The 15,845-nt window shown below is 42.6% G+C and overlaps 1 protein-coding gene across 1 annotated transcript in view; it reads right to left on the reverse strand.

Annotated features, from left to right (window-relative positions):
• The window catches only part of gse1b (Gse1 coiled-coil protein b), a 434,552-nt gene extending 420,750 nt beyond the window's left edge, over positions 1-13,802 (reverse strand). The window contains exon 1 of the mRNA XM_061964192.2: positions 11,446-13,802. Within this exon, the coding sequence (XP_061820176.1) occupies positions 11,446-13,722 (2,277 nt within the window). The 5' untranslated portion in view covers positions 13,723-13,802. The remainder of the gene's footprint in view (positions 1-11,445) is intronic.
• Between the last annotated feature and the right edge of the window lie 2,043 nt (positions 13,803-15,845).

A 15,845-nucleotide genomic window follows, 5' to 3' on the forward strand; every position in this document is an offset into this window, starting at 1 on the left:
CATGACTGACTTAATTATATATTGCAAGAACTGCTGTATTAATCATTCACTGATGTAATTGTGTTACAAAAAGAAGACAGTAAATGAACATATGTATTTGTAAACGCTCTGAAGTGGGAAAGGGGTATTATTAAGTAAGCTTTGCTTCTTCCTACTCCTTTATGGACATGCTGTGAAGAGAAATGATATGAAATTATGTGTGATGTATTATACTGTAAGTGTGTTCATGTTCGAAATAAACTAAACTCAATCGATTAATCAATCACCATCTTTCAGTGCAGAGTGCGTTTCTATGAGCCAACCCACATTACGCAAAAACCATGTTACGCATAAATCATATTGCCTACTACCATGTCAGTACACAAAGTAGAAAATCATTACATGTAATGCATTACATTGTGCCAAGCAAATACCACCGCATATGTGTTTGATGCACATGCAGTACCAGAAACCGCAATTAGCCGTGCTAATGATGGAACGCATTTCCTCAGTGTATCGGCATATTGAGAACGAAATAGGCACTGACACTACCCATATCCACATAGGTTTTATTTGTCTAAAATATACTTTTCCCTGTCAGTTGGATGACACATCGACACACAGGCTAACGGGCATATATTTCCCCCTACATGTCGATGTGTCAGGAATGCTCAGCATTCGTTGCAGGAACATACTAGATTTGTTAGTCAAGATCATAGACCGTATTGGACAATATAGTTTACATACGAAATGTCCATTTCCATTTATTACAAGTAATAAGAACATGTAAATGCCTGACTTACCTATCAAGAAGGAAATTAGCAAGATTGGCGTCAGAAAAATAAAAATTCTCCTCCTTCAATCGTCTCCATCTTTCAAAGGCATCCCCGATACAAATTCTAGTTTTGTTCCTGGCTTTGTCATGAATAAGTCGAGAATCGTAACGACGCCTTTTGGATTTACTAAGGTCTGACATGTTTAGTAACTTTACCAGTGGCAGAAGCCAGACGAAGAGGGCGGTGCATAACTGGCAACCTGGATGTGACACACTCACGCACTTTCTAATTGGTCAAACGGTGGAGGGTGGGGCATCGAAATGAAAACAATAACAAGATTTCGGGGCTGTAATTTTGAAATGAGCATATCTCGGCTGAACTACTGTTATCAGTTATAAAGGTATTCGAAAAGAACATGATTAATTAATGCCTTTTGACATATCAGGGCCATTAAATGATGACTTGACATGCAATTATTACATATGGCACCTTTAATTTGTACTTGAGGCACATGAAATAGTGTTTTTATCTACAATAATGTTTCTTCTACAAAATAAATCACTTTGAATGTGTTTTTTTTTTTTTTAAATAATACTTAGTTAAAAGATTTTAATATAATTACAAATTCCAAAAAAGTGTAGTTCCCCTTTAAAGGGGAACATTATCACAATTTCAGAAGGGTTAAAACCATTAAAAATCAGTTCCCAGTGGCTTATTTTATTTTTCGAAGTTTTTTTCAAAATTTTACCCATCACGCAATATCCCTAAAAAAAGCTTCAAAGTGCCTGATTTTAACCATCGTTATATACACCCGTCCATTTTCCTGTGACGTCACACAGTGATGCCAATACAAACAAACATGGCGGATAGAACAGCAAGCTATAGCGACATTAGCTCGGATTCAGACTCGGATTTCAGCGGCTTAAGCGATTCAACAGATTACGCATGTATTGAAATGGATGGTTGTAGTGTGGAGGCAGGTAGCGAAAACGAAATTGAAGAAGAAACTGAAACTATTGAGCCATATCGGTTTGAACCGTATGCAAGCGAAACCGACGAAAACGACACGACAGCCAGCGACACGGGAGAAAGCGAGGACGAATTCGGCGATCGCCTTCTAACCAACGATTGGTATGTGTTTGTTAGGCATTAAAGGAAACTAACAACTACGAACTAGGTTTACAGCATATGAAATACATTTGGCAACAACATGCACTTTGAGAGTGCAGACAGCCCAGTTTTCATCAATTTATTTATTCTGTAGACATACCCTCATCCGCTCTCTTTTCCTGAAAGCTGATCTGTCCAGTCCAGTTGGAAATGCATCTGCTTTGAGTGTCGCAGGATATCCACACATTCTTGCCATCTCTGTCGTAGCATAGCTTTCGTCGGTAAAGTGTGCGGAACAAACGTCCAATTTCTTGCCACTTTCGCATCTTTGGGCCACTGGTGCAACTTGAATCCGTCCCTGTTCGTGTTGTTACACCCTCCGACAACACACCGACGAGGCATGATGTCTCCAAGATACGGAAAACAGTCGATAAAACGGAAAATAACAGAGCTGATTTGACTTGGTGTTTGTAATGTGTTTGAGAAAATGGCGGATTGCTTCCCGATGTGACGTCACGTTGTGACGTCATTGCTCCAAGAGCAAATAATAGAAAGGCGTTTAATTCGCCAAAATTAACCCATTTAGAGTTCGGAAATCGGTTAAAAAAATATATGGTCTTTTTTCTGCAACATCAAGGTATATATTGACGCTTACATAGGTCTGGTGATAATGTTCCCCTTTAATGGCCAATACAACAAACATTTTCTCCATGCAGCTATCCCTATAGTATGTAACAAAATGGACTGACTTTAAAATCTTCCATAACATTCAACCTAAATGTATGGCCGTGTAATAAAAGATATCCTTACACATCTTCCTTACAGCCATGTCAAACCCTCTCAAACATAAAATGTGACCCAAGAGCACAAAGCACCTGTTCTCTGCAGCCACGTCTCTCTCACACACCAGTGTCACTTAATACAGGTTATTAGGTCACACACCAAAAAGAGCTGTACCACCTGCAACCGTCTTGGTCCAGAATGATCACCCGAAACCTTTGAACGCCTAACACCATGTTGCCTCAGTCTCTGTGAAAATCTGTAGCCATAATTAGACTCTATATTCGGAGTACCCCCGATGAGATCATCCAAGAACATGTGTGAATGTTCAGACAACAACACAAATAAACAAGTGATTATGCCACACGCAAGACTCCAGCTGAGGGTATTTGTTGAACGTCACTCCAAATCTGTATACAAAGGAAGTAACGAAATGGATCTCCTCCTCCCGTTATCTTTCGGGGCAGATAGAGAGGGAGGTGGACAGCTCCCGACAGCTGGCGTGAGTGTGCTTACATTTTCAGATTGCTGAGTGCGAATGGCATCCACAGATGTTTGTCTTATGTCCTGCGAGGCTGTACAGTCACCGACTGTTTGCATGAGAGAGCAGTTCACAAGGCCAACTGGCCGTCTCAAGGCTCCTCAGCGCTTCATTAAAACATCACAAGCCTATTTCCCCCCTCTAGTGCAGCCCCACTGGCTCCCATGTTCATTCTTCATACTCAGCTTTTAAACAGCAGGATAGGGGTTTTTATAAGTGATACTGACAGAAAAGTGACATTAAAAACATGGTAAAAACGAAAAAATGAGCAACAGAGTGAAACACTGACAGATTTATCTTTTGGAGGGGAAGCGTGTTGAGTATTGTTCTTTGAGTCAGCGCATCTGGACCGCATATACAACACCTCCTCTCGTCTCAATCTGGGATTAGTGCAAAGTATTCTTCGGTCAATTTGGTTAAAAATGGACAAAAAATCCATCTTCTAATTCAGAATTTGTGACTGGTGGAAGACACTTTGATGGTATAGAATAGGGATGTAACTAGGGCTGGGCGATATATCAAATATACTCGAAATATCACGGGTTTGTCTCTGTGCGATATAGAAAATGACTATATCGTGATATTCGAGTATGCGTTCTCACGCGGTTGCTTTTAGCTGCGGGCATTACACTACAGGCGTCTCTCATTCTTTCTTGTCTCTCTTTCTCACAGAGACATAAAACAAGCGCACCTTCTTACATACGTCACATACTGTCACGCATGCAACGTCATACGCCCTTGCCGAGCAGAGAGGTAGCGGAATGGGTAACGTTAGCTGTGGTGCAAGCGGTGCGGTGCGAGTGGTAATACGAGAGAAAGAAGGTGCCAATCTGGTAACATATAGAGGAAGAAGAATTAAACACCCAGAAAAACCGCACAAGGTCCATCGTCTGGTGATTATTTGGCTTCAAGCGGGAAGATGTTGAACAGACAACCGTAATATGTCAAATATGCGGCAAAAGCATTGCTACAAAAAGTAGCATTACTGCTAATGTAGCATCATTTGAAAAGTCACCCGCTAGAGAATGAGGAGTGCTTAAAACTCTGCATGTCAACATCTCCGTAGCAACCATTTCCAGATCAGCACCGTATGAAAAAAATAGTCAACAACAACAGGAGATAGTGTCTGCAGGAACCTACCATATAGCGAAGGACATACACTATTTGATTTCCTATTATGCAGCTAATTTTTATTTGACAGTTATTGAAATATCTTGTGTGACATCATGCACAAAAGTGCACTTTACTTGTTTTAAACTATTGTAGTAGCGTTCTGTACAAAAAGTGCACTTTAATTTAGTGTTGTTTTGATATGTCATCTTAGTGACATCATGCACAAAAGTGCACTAATAGCTTGTTTTAAAATGTCTCTGACAATTTTGCACTTTCTGTTTTGAAATGACATGAATGTTTGTGCCACTGCTTAATAACTGTTTAATAAATACAGTTTTGGTAAATTGACTTAGTTGTGATTTCCCTCTCTGCATGAAAGTTCAAAATGAGCATATATTAATGCAGTATGAAGAAGAATGTTTTAATGTAGACACATAGAATTATCATAGTGCTGTGATTATATGCATCAAGTGTTCATTCAAGGCTAAGGCAAAATATCGAGATATATATTGTGTATCATGACATGGCCTAAAAATATCGAGATATTAATAAAAGGCCATATCGCCTAGCCCTCGATGTAACGGTATCAAATCTCACGGTACGATATAATTGCGGTGCATGTCCAAAAGAATACAAGCTTGGTAAAAATACCATAGTATATAGAATGAAGTAGGGGTGGGCCATATATCGAGTTTGTAAGATATATCGATATATTTTTAAACAAGATATAAATTAAGAAAATATCGTAATATCGATATAATTGATTTCACCTTAAAATGACCAAACATCGCTTATTTGTTGTGTTCCTTGATTTTACCTCGCTCCCCACTCCCTCTCAAGGGCTACTAAACCCCTCCCCTTCCTCCTTCCAAGACCTGCTTGCACGTATAAGAACATCCATGAATGGTTGGTTGCTTACTATGAGTCACGATTGGTTGAGATTAGGCCAATCAGATAGGGCGGGTCATGGAACCAGGAGGGGAAATCACAACAGACATCCCAAATGACGACAAGAGAGTCGTAGCAGAAAATAGGGAAATTTCAAGCGGGCGATTTATATATAAAAGAAACTAGTGGAAGATGGCAGAGGAATTATCTTCCTTAGCGATGTAGACAACGTCCAGGAAACCCACACTGCGTCTACTTGGCCACATTTGGACAAATGTATGCGTGTGGATAAAACATTAATTTGAGTTGTTTACCATGTAAGCCCAAATCAAAACTGTTCTCGAGTTGCCAAGCCGGGCATATTTCGCATGAGAAATACTGCCAAAAATGTATGCCGAAGTGAGGAAGATCATAGATGGATCATTTTATTTATGTTATGTAATTCTGTACTACTTAAACAGTTTATTTTCTGTGCTGTTAATACCCATCTCGACTAACTGGGTTAATAAATGTGCCACTGACTGTTTACAGTACAGTTGTCATTCACTTCAATTTCAGTGAATATCGCACAAAAATGAATATCTCGATATGTATACTTTCACCGGAAAATATATCGAGATATACAGGTAAAAGCCAGTAAATTAGAATATTTTGAAAAACTTGATTTATTTCAGTAATTGCATTCAAATGGTGTAACTTGTACATTATATTTATTCATTGCACACAGACTGATGCATTCAAATGTTTATTTCATTTAATTTTGATGATTTGAAGTGGCAACAAATGAAAATCCAAAATTCCGTGTGTCACAAAATTAGAATATTACTTAAGGCTAATACAAAAAAGGGATTTTTAGAAATGTTGGCCAACTGAAAAGTATGAAAATGAAAAATATGAGCATGTACAATACTCAATACTTGGTTGGAGCTCCTTTTGCCTCAATTACTGCGTTAATGCGGCGTGGCATGGAGTCGATGAGTTTCTGGCACTGCTCAGGTGTTATGAGAGCCCAGGTTGCTCTGATAGTGGCCTTCAACTCTTCTGCGTTTTTGGGTCTGGCATTCTGCATCTTCCTTTTCACAATACCCCACAGATTTTCTATGGGGCTAAGGTCAGGGGAGTTGGCGGGCCAAATTAGAACAGAAATACCATGGTCCGTAAACCAGGCACGGGTAGATTTTGCGCTGTGTGCAGGCGCCAAGTCCTGTTGGAACTTGAAATCTCCGTCTCCATAGAGCAGGTCAGCAGCAGGAAGCATGAAGTGCTCTAAAACTTGCTGGTAGACGGCTGCGTTGACCCTGGATCTCAGGAAACAGAGTGGACCGACCAACCTGGGCTCTCATAACACCTGAGCAGTGCCAGAAACTCATCGACTCCATGCCACGCCGCATTAACGCAGTAATTGAGGCAAAAGGAGCTCCAACCAAGTATTGAGTATTGTACATGCTCATATTTTTCATTTTCATACTTTTCAGTTGGCCAACATTTCTAAAAATCCCTTTTTTGTATTAGCTTTACACAATATTCTAATTTTGTGACACACGGAATTTTGGATTTTCATTTGTTGCCACTTCAAATCATCAAAATTAAATGAAATAAACATTTGAATGCATCAGTCTGTGTGCAATGAATAAATATAATGTACAAGTTACACCTTTTGAATGCAATTACTGAAATAAATCAAGTTTTTCAAAATATTCTAATTTACTGGCTTTTACCTGTATATCGAGTTTAGGTAAAAATATATCGAGATATACTTTTTCGTCCATATCGCCCAGCCCTAGAATGAAGTGTCGGGAATGTTTAGGATAAACCCACTTACTGTAATTGAACACAAACATAATGTTGAAATGTTTTCGTCATATTAATTACTACAAACAACTATTTATACGGGTAAATAATTGTGTAGGAACATCTACTGTTTCAAGCAAACATTTAAAAGATTAACTTACAGTTGATGTCTTTAAAGTGACAATGTAAACATCCAGTGTAACAATGTAAACAATAACGTACAGTTTAATGTCTTTCAACTTTTACATTATGGGAAGCAGTGTCCTCTATAGTGGTCGTTTTTTATATCGGTCTGGAAAATATTGTTTCTCAGAAGAGTAAACTAACAATATAACTTTTAATGATGTAAAATCCTCACAAACTGATGTTTGGCTTTGCTGACTTCAAATATATTTCCAGTGTGACGGTTTATGAGGCGGCAACTTGTCCAGCCTGCTTTCCGCCCAAGTGCAGCTGGAATAGGCTCCGGCACCCCGTGACATCGAGAGACAAGCGGTAGAAATATAGATGGATGGACTGAAGAGTTATCAAGTAGCTTTTGAGTTTACTTGTATTTCCTGCGATGAACATTTTTTCTTTGATTTCCAGCCATGCAGTGTGACTCGCCAAGCTGGCTCTGTGTCGTCTTGGAAACGCTCAAATCAAAAGTGGCGCACTTCGCTTTGCAGAACGCAGACTTTCTTACCTCCGCCAAAGAGGTTATGTTTTGGCCTGGGCTTGTATGTCGGTTTGTTAGCGACATAACTCCAGTTATGGACAGATTTAATGTCCGAAAACAATTCCTTTTATCTACAACCACGTGACGTTTTATCTATAACACACTTTACTTCCTGCTTACAGCGTTCAACGCCCCCACCTTGCCGGTCCCACGCCGCCCAAAAGATTCTGGGAGATGTAGTTTATTTACAGACCTGGCCAACGCTAAAACGCCAGAAAAAAACTACACTTACCAAGTTTTTGTTTGATACATCACACATCACGGTATTATGGTGAAGACTTTGAAACCGAAATACTGCTGTATTTATAATACCATTACATCCCTAGTATGGTATACATCTCTTACAGTATGGCAGAGGTGTCAAACTTGTTTTCATTTAGGGCCATCGCAGTTATGGCTGTCTTCAGAGGGTAACTTGAAACATCCATCCATCCATCCATTTTCTACCGGTGGCCTTTTTGGGGTCAGGGTGGTGCGGGGGGCTAAGGAGCCTACCCCAGCTGCACTCGGGCGGAAGGCAGGGTACACCCTGGACTGTCCAGCAACTTGAAACAGTGAATATATATAAATATAACTCGCCTAATGATATCATACACAAATTACTATGTATTTGATTTGATTTTTTTTCGTAAAAATTGATGGATAACTTATTTTGAAATCATAGGTCACTCTCCCGGCTTTCATCTGCACGAACGTTTCACCCTCTGTTTGTGCTCGCTCTTATAACCAGCAGTTCATTCTCTGTATATTCAGGTTCTAAAAAATAAGGTTGTTAATCCTCCATCCATCCATCCATTTTCTACTGCTTGTCCCTTTTGGGGTCGCGGGGGGTGCTGGAGCCTATCTCAGCTGCATTCGGGCGGAAGGCGGGGTACACCCTGGACAAGTCGCCACCTCATCACAGGGCCAACACAGATAGACAGACAACATTCACACTCATATTCACACACTAGGGCCAACTTAGTGTTGCCAATCAACCTATACCCAGGTGCATGTCTTAGGAGGTGGGAGGAAGCCGGAGTACCCGGAAGGAACCCACGCAGTCATGGGGAGAACATGCAAACTCCACACAGGACTACTCAGGACCTTCGTATTGTGAGGCACATGCACTAACCCCTGTTCCACCATGCAATACCATTTTATAATTTTATAGCTGCTGGATGACTTAAGGGGCTGATTGAAACAAATCCAATCGATGCGTTTTGGTGTCTGCCGGCGTTTTTCTTTTTTAATGATGTTCATCTTTTTATTTAGGAAATATATATCTCCTATATGAAAAAACGTCTTCTAATATACATTTTCTTGCATTTGTATCATTCCAGATGCAGATGCTGCAGTGTTGTGATGTTCCACCACCTCACTGCACACCGTACAGTCAGCGAGCAAAAAACTGTGAGAAAGGAGGGGACTTCTATATTGCAGAAAAGGTGTTACATAATATAGATGTGTACTACTTGTTCAACATTGCAAAACTCACAGGCTGATGAGTACAATAACATGAATGTGTAGTAAATTAGTTTTTCCATGGACACATAATGCCGGCAGTACACGCAAAAGACTTATTTAAATAGGGCGGTCTACACCAGTTATCAATTGTACACGCAGTCTTTGTAGATCACACGCAACACGCCCAATAAGAGTAGACGCAAATTTATAGTTTTCACACGCTGTTTAGCATGTGGTATTTGTATCTTTGTAGATCATGAATTGATTAACGTGGACCCCGACTTAAACAAGTTGAAAAACCTATTCGGGTGTTACCATTTAGTGGTCAATTGTACAGAATATGTACTCTACTGTGCAATCTACTAATAAAAGTCTCAATCAATCAATCAATCAGGCCCTCGTTTCTATATGACCAATGAAAAGCTGTTTTCTTAAGTTCACCAATTTGCCAATCTCGCCTTATAAACATGGATTTTTCGATTCAATCTTTGAGTTCCTTATTATTAAAACACATAACATGCCAGACTAGAAGTGTATTCTTCTATATTTCTATGTTTTCTCTTCTTCACTTACAGTACATAGATAGATACATTTGTAGTCTATTGCAGTTGTTTTTCTTCCATTGACTATCACAATTAAGGCTTCAGCTAATGGATTTTTCAGTCATCGAGTAATCAGTCGTTTACTTTGTTTGAGTAATTGCTTAATCGGATAAAATACACTTTATAGCCTCAATGTGTATTTATAGAACATAGTTTAACTAAACTAAGGAAGGAATTCATCTTAAACCTGCTCAGTGGCCTTGTGGTTAGAGTGTCTGCCCTGAGATCAGTATGTCGTGAGTTCAAACCCCAGCCGAGTCATACCAAAGACTATAAGAATGGGACCCATTACCTCCCTGCTTGGTACTCAGCATCAAGGGTTGGAACTGGGTGTTAAATCCCCAAAATGATTCCTGAGTGCGGCCACCGCTGTTGCTCACTGCTCCCCTCACCTCCCAGGAGGTGGAACAAGGGGATGGGTCAATTGCAGAGGGTAATTTCACCACACCTAGTGTGTGTGTGACTATCAGTGGTACTTTAATTCTTAACTTTAAACTAATGATTGCACATCATTAATTGCACCTTTAACATGTGTTCATTAATCTAAATTTAAAAAAAAACTCTTCGCTGTTCGCCAACACACAAATCACAGCACCCACACACCACCGCTCTAATCTGCGATCTATTCCAGAACTATGTCTATGTATGGAAACTATGTCTGCTTATTTCAAGTTCCGGGCACTCCATGGGGTCTGGATTTGATCAATGTTCATCAGTTACACTCATTAAACGATTAATTGAAGCAATAGAATGAATATAAATCAAAGCTTATTTCTAATCCAATTAATTGATTGCATCAAATAATCTTTGCAGCCCTAATCACAATTGCTGAATCATGATGATCATCAAAATATTACAATAATTCTCACTGGAATCAAGGATACTTTCGACAGATTCCCTCGCAAGTAATGATGAATCAAGATGCCCAGACACCTCAACTGGCTTTGAAATATGACAAATATAGCGCAACACATGGAAAGACTTCTGCTTCCTTAGAGAAATTGAATGTGTAAACTGTAGATATTGTTTCAAACGCAGAATGTTTGCATGCATAGTTACGAATGAAAGTGATCACTTAACGGCAAGACAGCATCCAAATTTGATTTCAGCATTTAGTATAGGACTTGTCCAGGGTGACGCAGCTGAGATAGGCTCCAGAACTCAGCGACCCCGAGAGGGATAAGCGGTAGAAAATGGATTTCTGGCATTTTGTACAGTGTATTTTTGTATTACAAGGCTTTCTCTTAAAAACAAACCATCAACCAGTTTGTCCAAGCCATTCAACACACTTCTGTCTCTCTCTATCTCATGCAGAAAAATAAACGTGCGTTTCAACAATTTGTGCAGCAAGAGTGAGACACGCTCAGTCAAGCTTGAACAAACAAACACAGCGAACACAATGCTGGCTTGGGCTCCCAGACCCTCATAGTCTTCCCAAAGTCTTTATAGACATCTGTTGATAAATGTTCGTGTCATCTTAGTTCACCCAAATGGCCCAAACCCTGCTTACACAAAACAACACTGCGGGAGCTTCACGCTCAAACCAAATACTGATCTCCAAAAGACAATAAGTGAATAAAACTGAAATTGATTGAAATACAAAAAGGGTAAAACTGTGAGGCCACACAAGGACAAACACATTCTGCAGTCTGTAGGAAAGCAGTTTGACATAACAAAATGAAATTATTGTAAATAACCAACCTGTCTTCCAGACTCTGGCGAGGTGGTTTGCAGTTCCCCATCTGAAGCCAGATGTCGCAGCCTCTCCGTGTCTTCCGCGCTGTGTCCCACCTGCACCATGGCCTTACAATCCACACATGAGCCCACCACCAGCGTCCTCCCGTCATCCACCACGAGTGTGCGAGTGCTGCGTGGTGCGTACAGGAAGACCGGCAGCCTGGCCACAGTGACCCTGCACATCTGCCCTTGCCTGCGCTGCTCCTGCCTGCAGAAGAAGCACACAAACGCCTCACAGGTGTACTGGCGGGCCCAAGGTGAGCTGGACGAGCCAGAGGTGGAGGGCAGGGAGGGTGTGGAGCCACCTGGGCCCTTCCTTTCATGCTGGGCCCACTGAGCGTGCAGGTCATGGTAGCAGAGGCTGCACGCTGACACCAGGCCTGTGGCGTCAACCGGCTTGGCGCCGGGGGCGGGAAGGTGGACTGTGAGGAAAGGGAAGAAGGGCTCCTTCTCGCCGCAGCGTCTGGTTGGGTTGACGTGGAGCTGGTGCTCTCCTCCGGCGGGTAACTCCGCTCCACAAAGGTAGCAAACAGACAAGGAGGTATCCGAAGAAGCGCCACTACGGGAACGAACAGTTCCGAACGCTTCGATGGAGTTGACGGAATGGTACCTGACCAGGAAGGAGCTGATGGAGGTGATGAGGTCCTCGGTGAGACTGAGGCGATATGCGCTCCAGATGTCCTCCAGGATTAAAAAGCACTGTGAACAGCTGTGCACGCACCCGTTCCTCAGCGGCTGGGCGTTGGGTGGGCATGGAAGCATGTTGATGAAGGGGAAATACATCACAGCGCGAGATTTACCCACACCGGCCTGAGCATGCACTACTTTTTTATCACCCTGACACTCCCGCCCGCAGAGGAAACAGGCCTCGTGGGGACCCTTGTCGTCGCTCTCCATCGGTTTCTCCGGCAGGGCAGATTGCCGGATTGCGGCCGGGTTGAGCGGGACAACGTAGAGGCGTTGGAGCACAGGAACATCCGCCTGTTGGAAGTCGTGCCACTGCTGCATGAGGGAGGCGTGACAGCTGCCACACACCAGGGTGGCACCTGCCGGGCTGATGGGTAAGGCTCCTGGTGGCGGGGCATGGAGCCACAGAAAGGGGAAGAAAGGCTCCCCCTGCTCAGTCTCCTGCTTCTGAACACTGACTTTATAACTCCCGTCCCGACTGAAAGTATTCCCACAGATGAAGCAAGTACGTCCTTCTGAGGAGTTGTGCGACTGTGCAAACTTCAGGGTCGAAAGGTCCCCGGTAGACCCTTTGCCGTTTATACCGCCAAGCATGTCCCTGCAGCCATCATCGCCGGTGATGTTAATCTCATCTTCATCGGAGTTGTGGACATCTCTGTTACCTTTGGAGTTGAGAGTGGAGGGACGGACTGTCCCACTCCCCTGCTCCTGCAGCCACAACCCGTTCCGCATAACGACCAGGTTGTCTTGCACAGGTGTGTCGGGGAAAGGGCTGTCATAGGTCCTCCCCTGGAACTTGGACAAATGATATGATGATTTAGCGGCCCGTCTTGTAGGAGGAACGCTCTCCGGTTTGGGTGACACTTGCGCTGCGTAAAGCCCCGCCGAGAAGCGGGGGAGCGTCCTCGGCGAACCGGGGCTGTTTTTAACGCTGTTCTTCCTGCTGCTGTCCCTCGGCGACTTGCCAGGTGCCCTCGGACACTTGTCCTTGCCCGCAGCGCCTCTCTCCACCACCTCCATCTCCTGGTCGGACATGTTATCGGAAAAAGACGAGAAGTCGGACTCCGCGCCGCCGTCGTAATTGTGGCTCCCGGTGCTGATCCCCCGCTCCAGCTCGTAGGAGATGTTCCATTCCTGCGGGACCCGGCGAGAGTCGCACTGGTAGGGACGTTTGAGCCAATACATGCGCTTCTCGATGGGCGTCCTGCTCCGCTCGAAGGAGTTCCACTGCTCGGCCAGGAAGCAGTGACACACGGCGCACACCCGCGCGTAACCATCCGGGCTGAGCTCGCTCGCACCCGGGGCTGGCTCCTGGTTCTGGAGGAAGGGGAAAAACGGCAGTCTCTCCTTTTGGTAGCTGACTTGTAGCCGCAGCTCTTTCCCCGCCGTCACGCCGCTGCCACATATAAAACAATGGACCAGTGCGCCCAGGCCGTTGCGGTCCGTCCTGGAAGTGTTGCCCGGCAAAAGGCTGTCCTCGCCGGGCATAGCCGCTGCCATGAGTCGGTGCTTCCGGGATAAGAGCGCCAGCTCCTTGCTGCGAGGGGAATGCATTGTGTTAGAAGGTGAAAAGCCAACACAAGGCTACATGGTCCAAGTCCTCCTCATGCACACGTCTTTATCTGCACGTTCAAGCAATGCATTCCAGTCGGACGATAGTAACTTTTTATCTCCCACGAGCGAATCCACTTTAAAAAGACAGAACTCCTGCAGCTTGTGATCCACATGTTGCTTCGCGCGTCGGATATTGGAAGAACATGACTTCTGCAGCCCGCTCTGCAAAGTTTGGCGGCGTCGTCGCTCCCACTGTACTCCCCGCCATCCCAGGTCCACGCACCAGCTGAGACACCCCCCACCCCCCAAAGGCAACCCCCACACGCAAGACCCCCACCACCCGTCACCGAGAGTCGTCTCCCTCCAGTCCGAACACGCACGCTTATGAGTTGACTCATGCGATATTAGTCAACACTCACCACGCGTGGAATTTCCACTAAGCGGGCATGATTCATTTCAAAGGGGAATTAAGTCGCTTCCCAAGGTCTATAAAGCGAGTCAAATTATTCATGTTGACGTTCTGGCTCAGTATGACGATAGAGACAATGTATGCATAACTATACTGGAGGAAAGATCCCATGCAACTTGAGGAAATAATAGTTATATTTGTTTTGACGTATAATGTTGGCTCTTAGGGAAACTATTATTGGCAGCAGTTGTAGGATGAAATGTGGATGAGGATTATTTAAATTTACGCGCACATTATTCTGAAATATTCGCAATAATTTAAGGTTGTGTTTTCATTGGAGACATATTCCATAAGGTGGTGCTATATCCTCATGCATGCTTTGACAGTCCCATGTCACATCACTATTTGGAATTTTCTCTCACCTAAAAACAAATTGGATCAAAATTGAGCATTAACAATACCTAAAGAAATACATATAAATATAAATAAATGTAATACATACATTTGTAGCAGGTAAGACTAACTTGCATTTATGGATAAAACTATTTGGAAAAAAAAACTAGACTACAAATTAGGACATAATTGTGAATCAAAATGTGAATACAAAATTGCACTACCCTATCTGGTGTGTACGCTTCAACTATAGTTTACACAACAGAAAAATGAACCAGAAAATTGAATTCAAAAGGTAAAAAAAACAATTATATATACACATTTATACATATATATAAAAACAAACCAAAAATGTAATTATATATACATTATATATATATATATATTTGATATATTACAAGCATATACAAATATAAAATAATAAATAAGTACAATGTGATATATATAAGGGACGGCGTGGCGCAGTGGAAGAGTGGCCGTGTGCAACCCGAGGGTCCCTGGTTCAATCCCCACCTAGTACCAACCTCGTCATGTCCGTTGTCTCCTGAGCAAGACACTTCACCCTTGCTCCTGATGGGTGCTGGTTAGCGCCTTGCATGGCAGCTCCCTCCATCAGTGTGTGAATGTGTGTGTGAATGGGTAAATGTGGAAGTAGTGTCAAAGCGCTTTGAGTACCTTGAAGGTAGAAAAGCGCTATACAAGTACAACCCATTTATCATTTATTTATATATATATATATATATATATATATATATATATATATATATATATATATATATATATATATATATATATATATATATATATATATATAATACATCCAATGTAATACATATTACATTGTACTTATTTATTTTTGTATTTATATATGTTTGTATTATATATATATATATATATATATATATATATATATATATATATATATATATATATATATATATGCAGCACGGTGGAAGAGGGGTTAGTGCATCTGCCTCACAATACGAAGGTCCTGAGTAGTCTTGGGTTCAATCCCGGGCTCGGGATCTTTCTGTGTGGAGTTTGCATGTTCTCCCCGTGACTGCGTGGGTTCCCTCCGGGTACTCCGGCTTCCTCCCACCTCCAAAAACATGCACCTGGGGATAGGTTGATTGGCAACACTAAATTGGCCCTAGTGTGTGAATGTGAGTGTGAATGTTGTCTGTCTATCTGTGTTGGCCCTGCGATGAGGTGGCGACTTGTCCAGGGTGTACCCCGCCTTCCGCCCGATTGTAGCTGAGATAGACTCCAGCGCCCCCCGCGACCCCAAAGGGAATAAGCGGTAGAAAATGGATGGATGGAT

Source organism: Nerophis lumbriciformis, linkage group LG06 (genome assembly GCF_033978685.3).
Source record: "Nerophis lumbriciformis linkage group LG06, RoL_Nlum_v2.1, whole genome shotgun sequence".
Lineage (NCBI taxonomy): Eukaryota > Metazoa > Chordata > Actinopteri > Syngnathiformes > Syngnathidae > Nerophis > Nerophis lumbriciformis.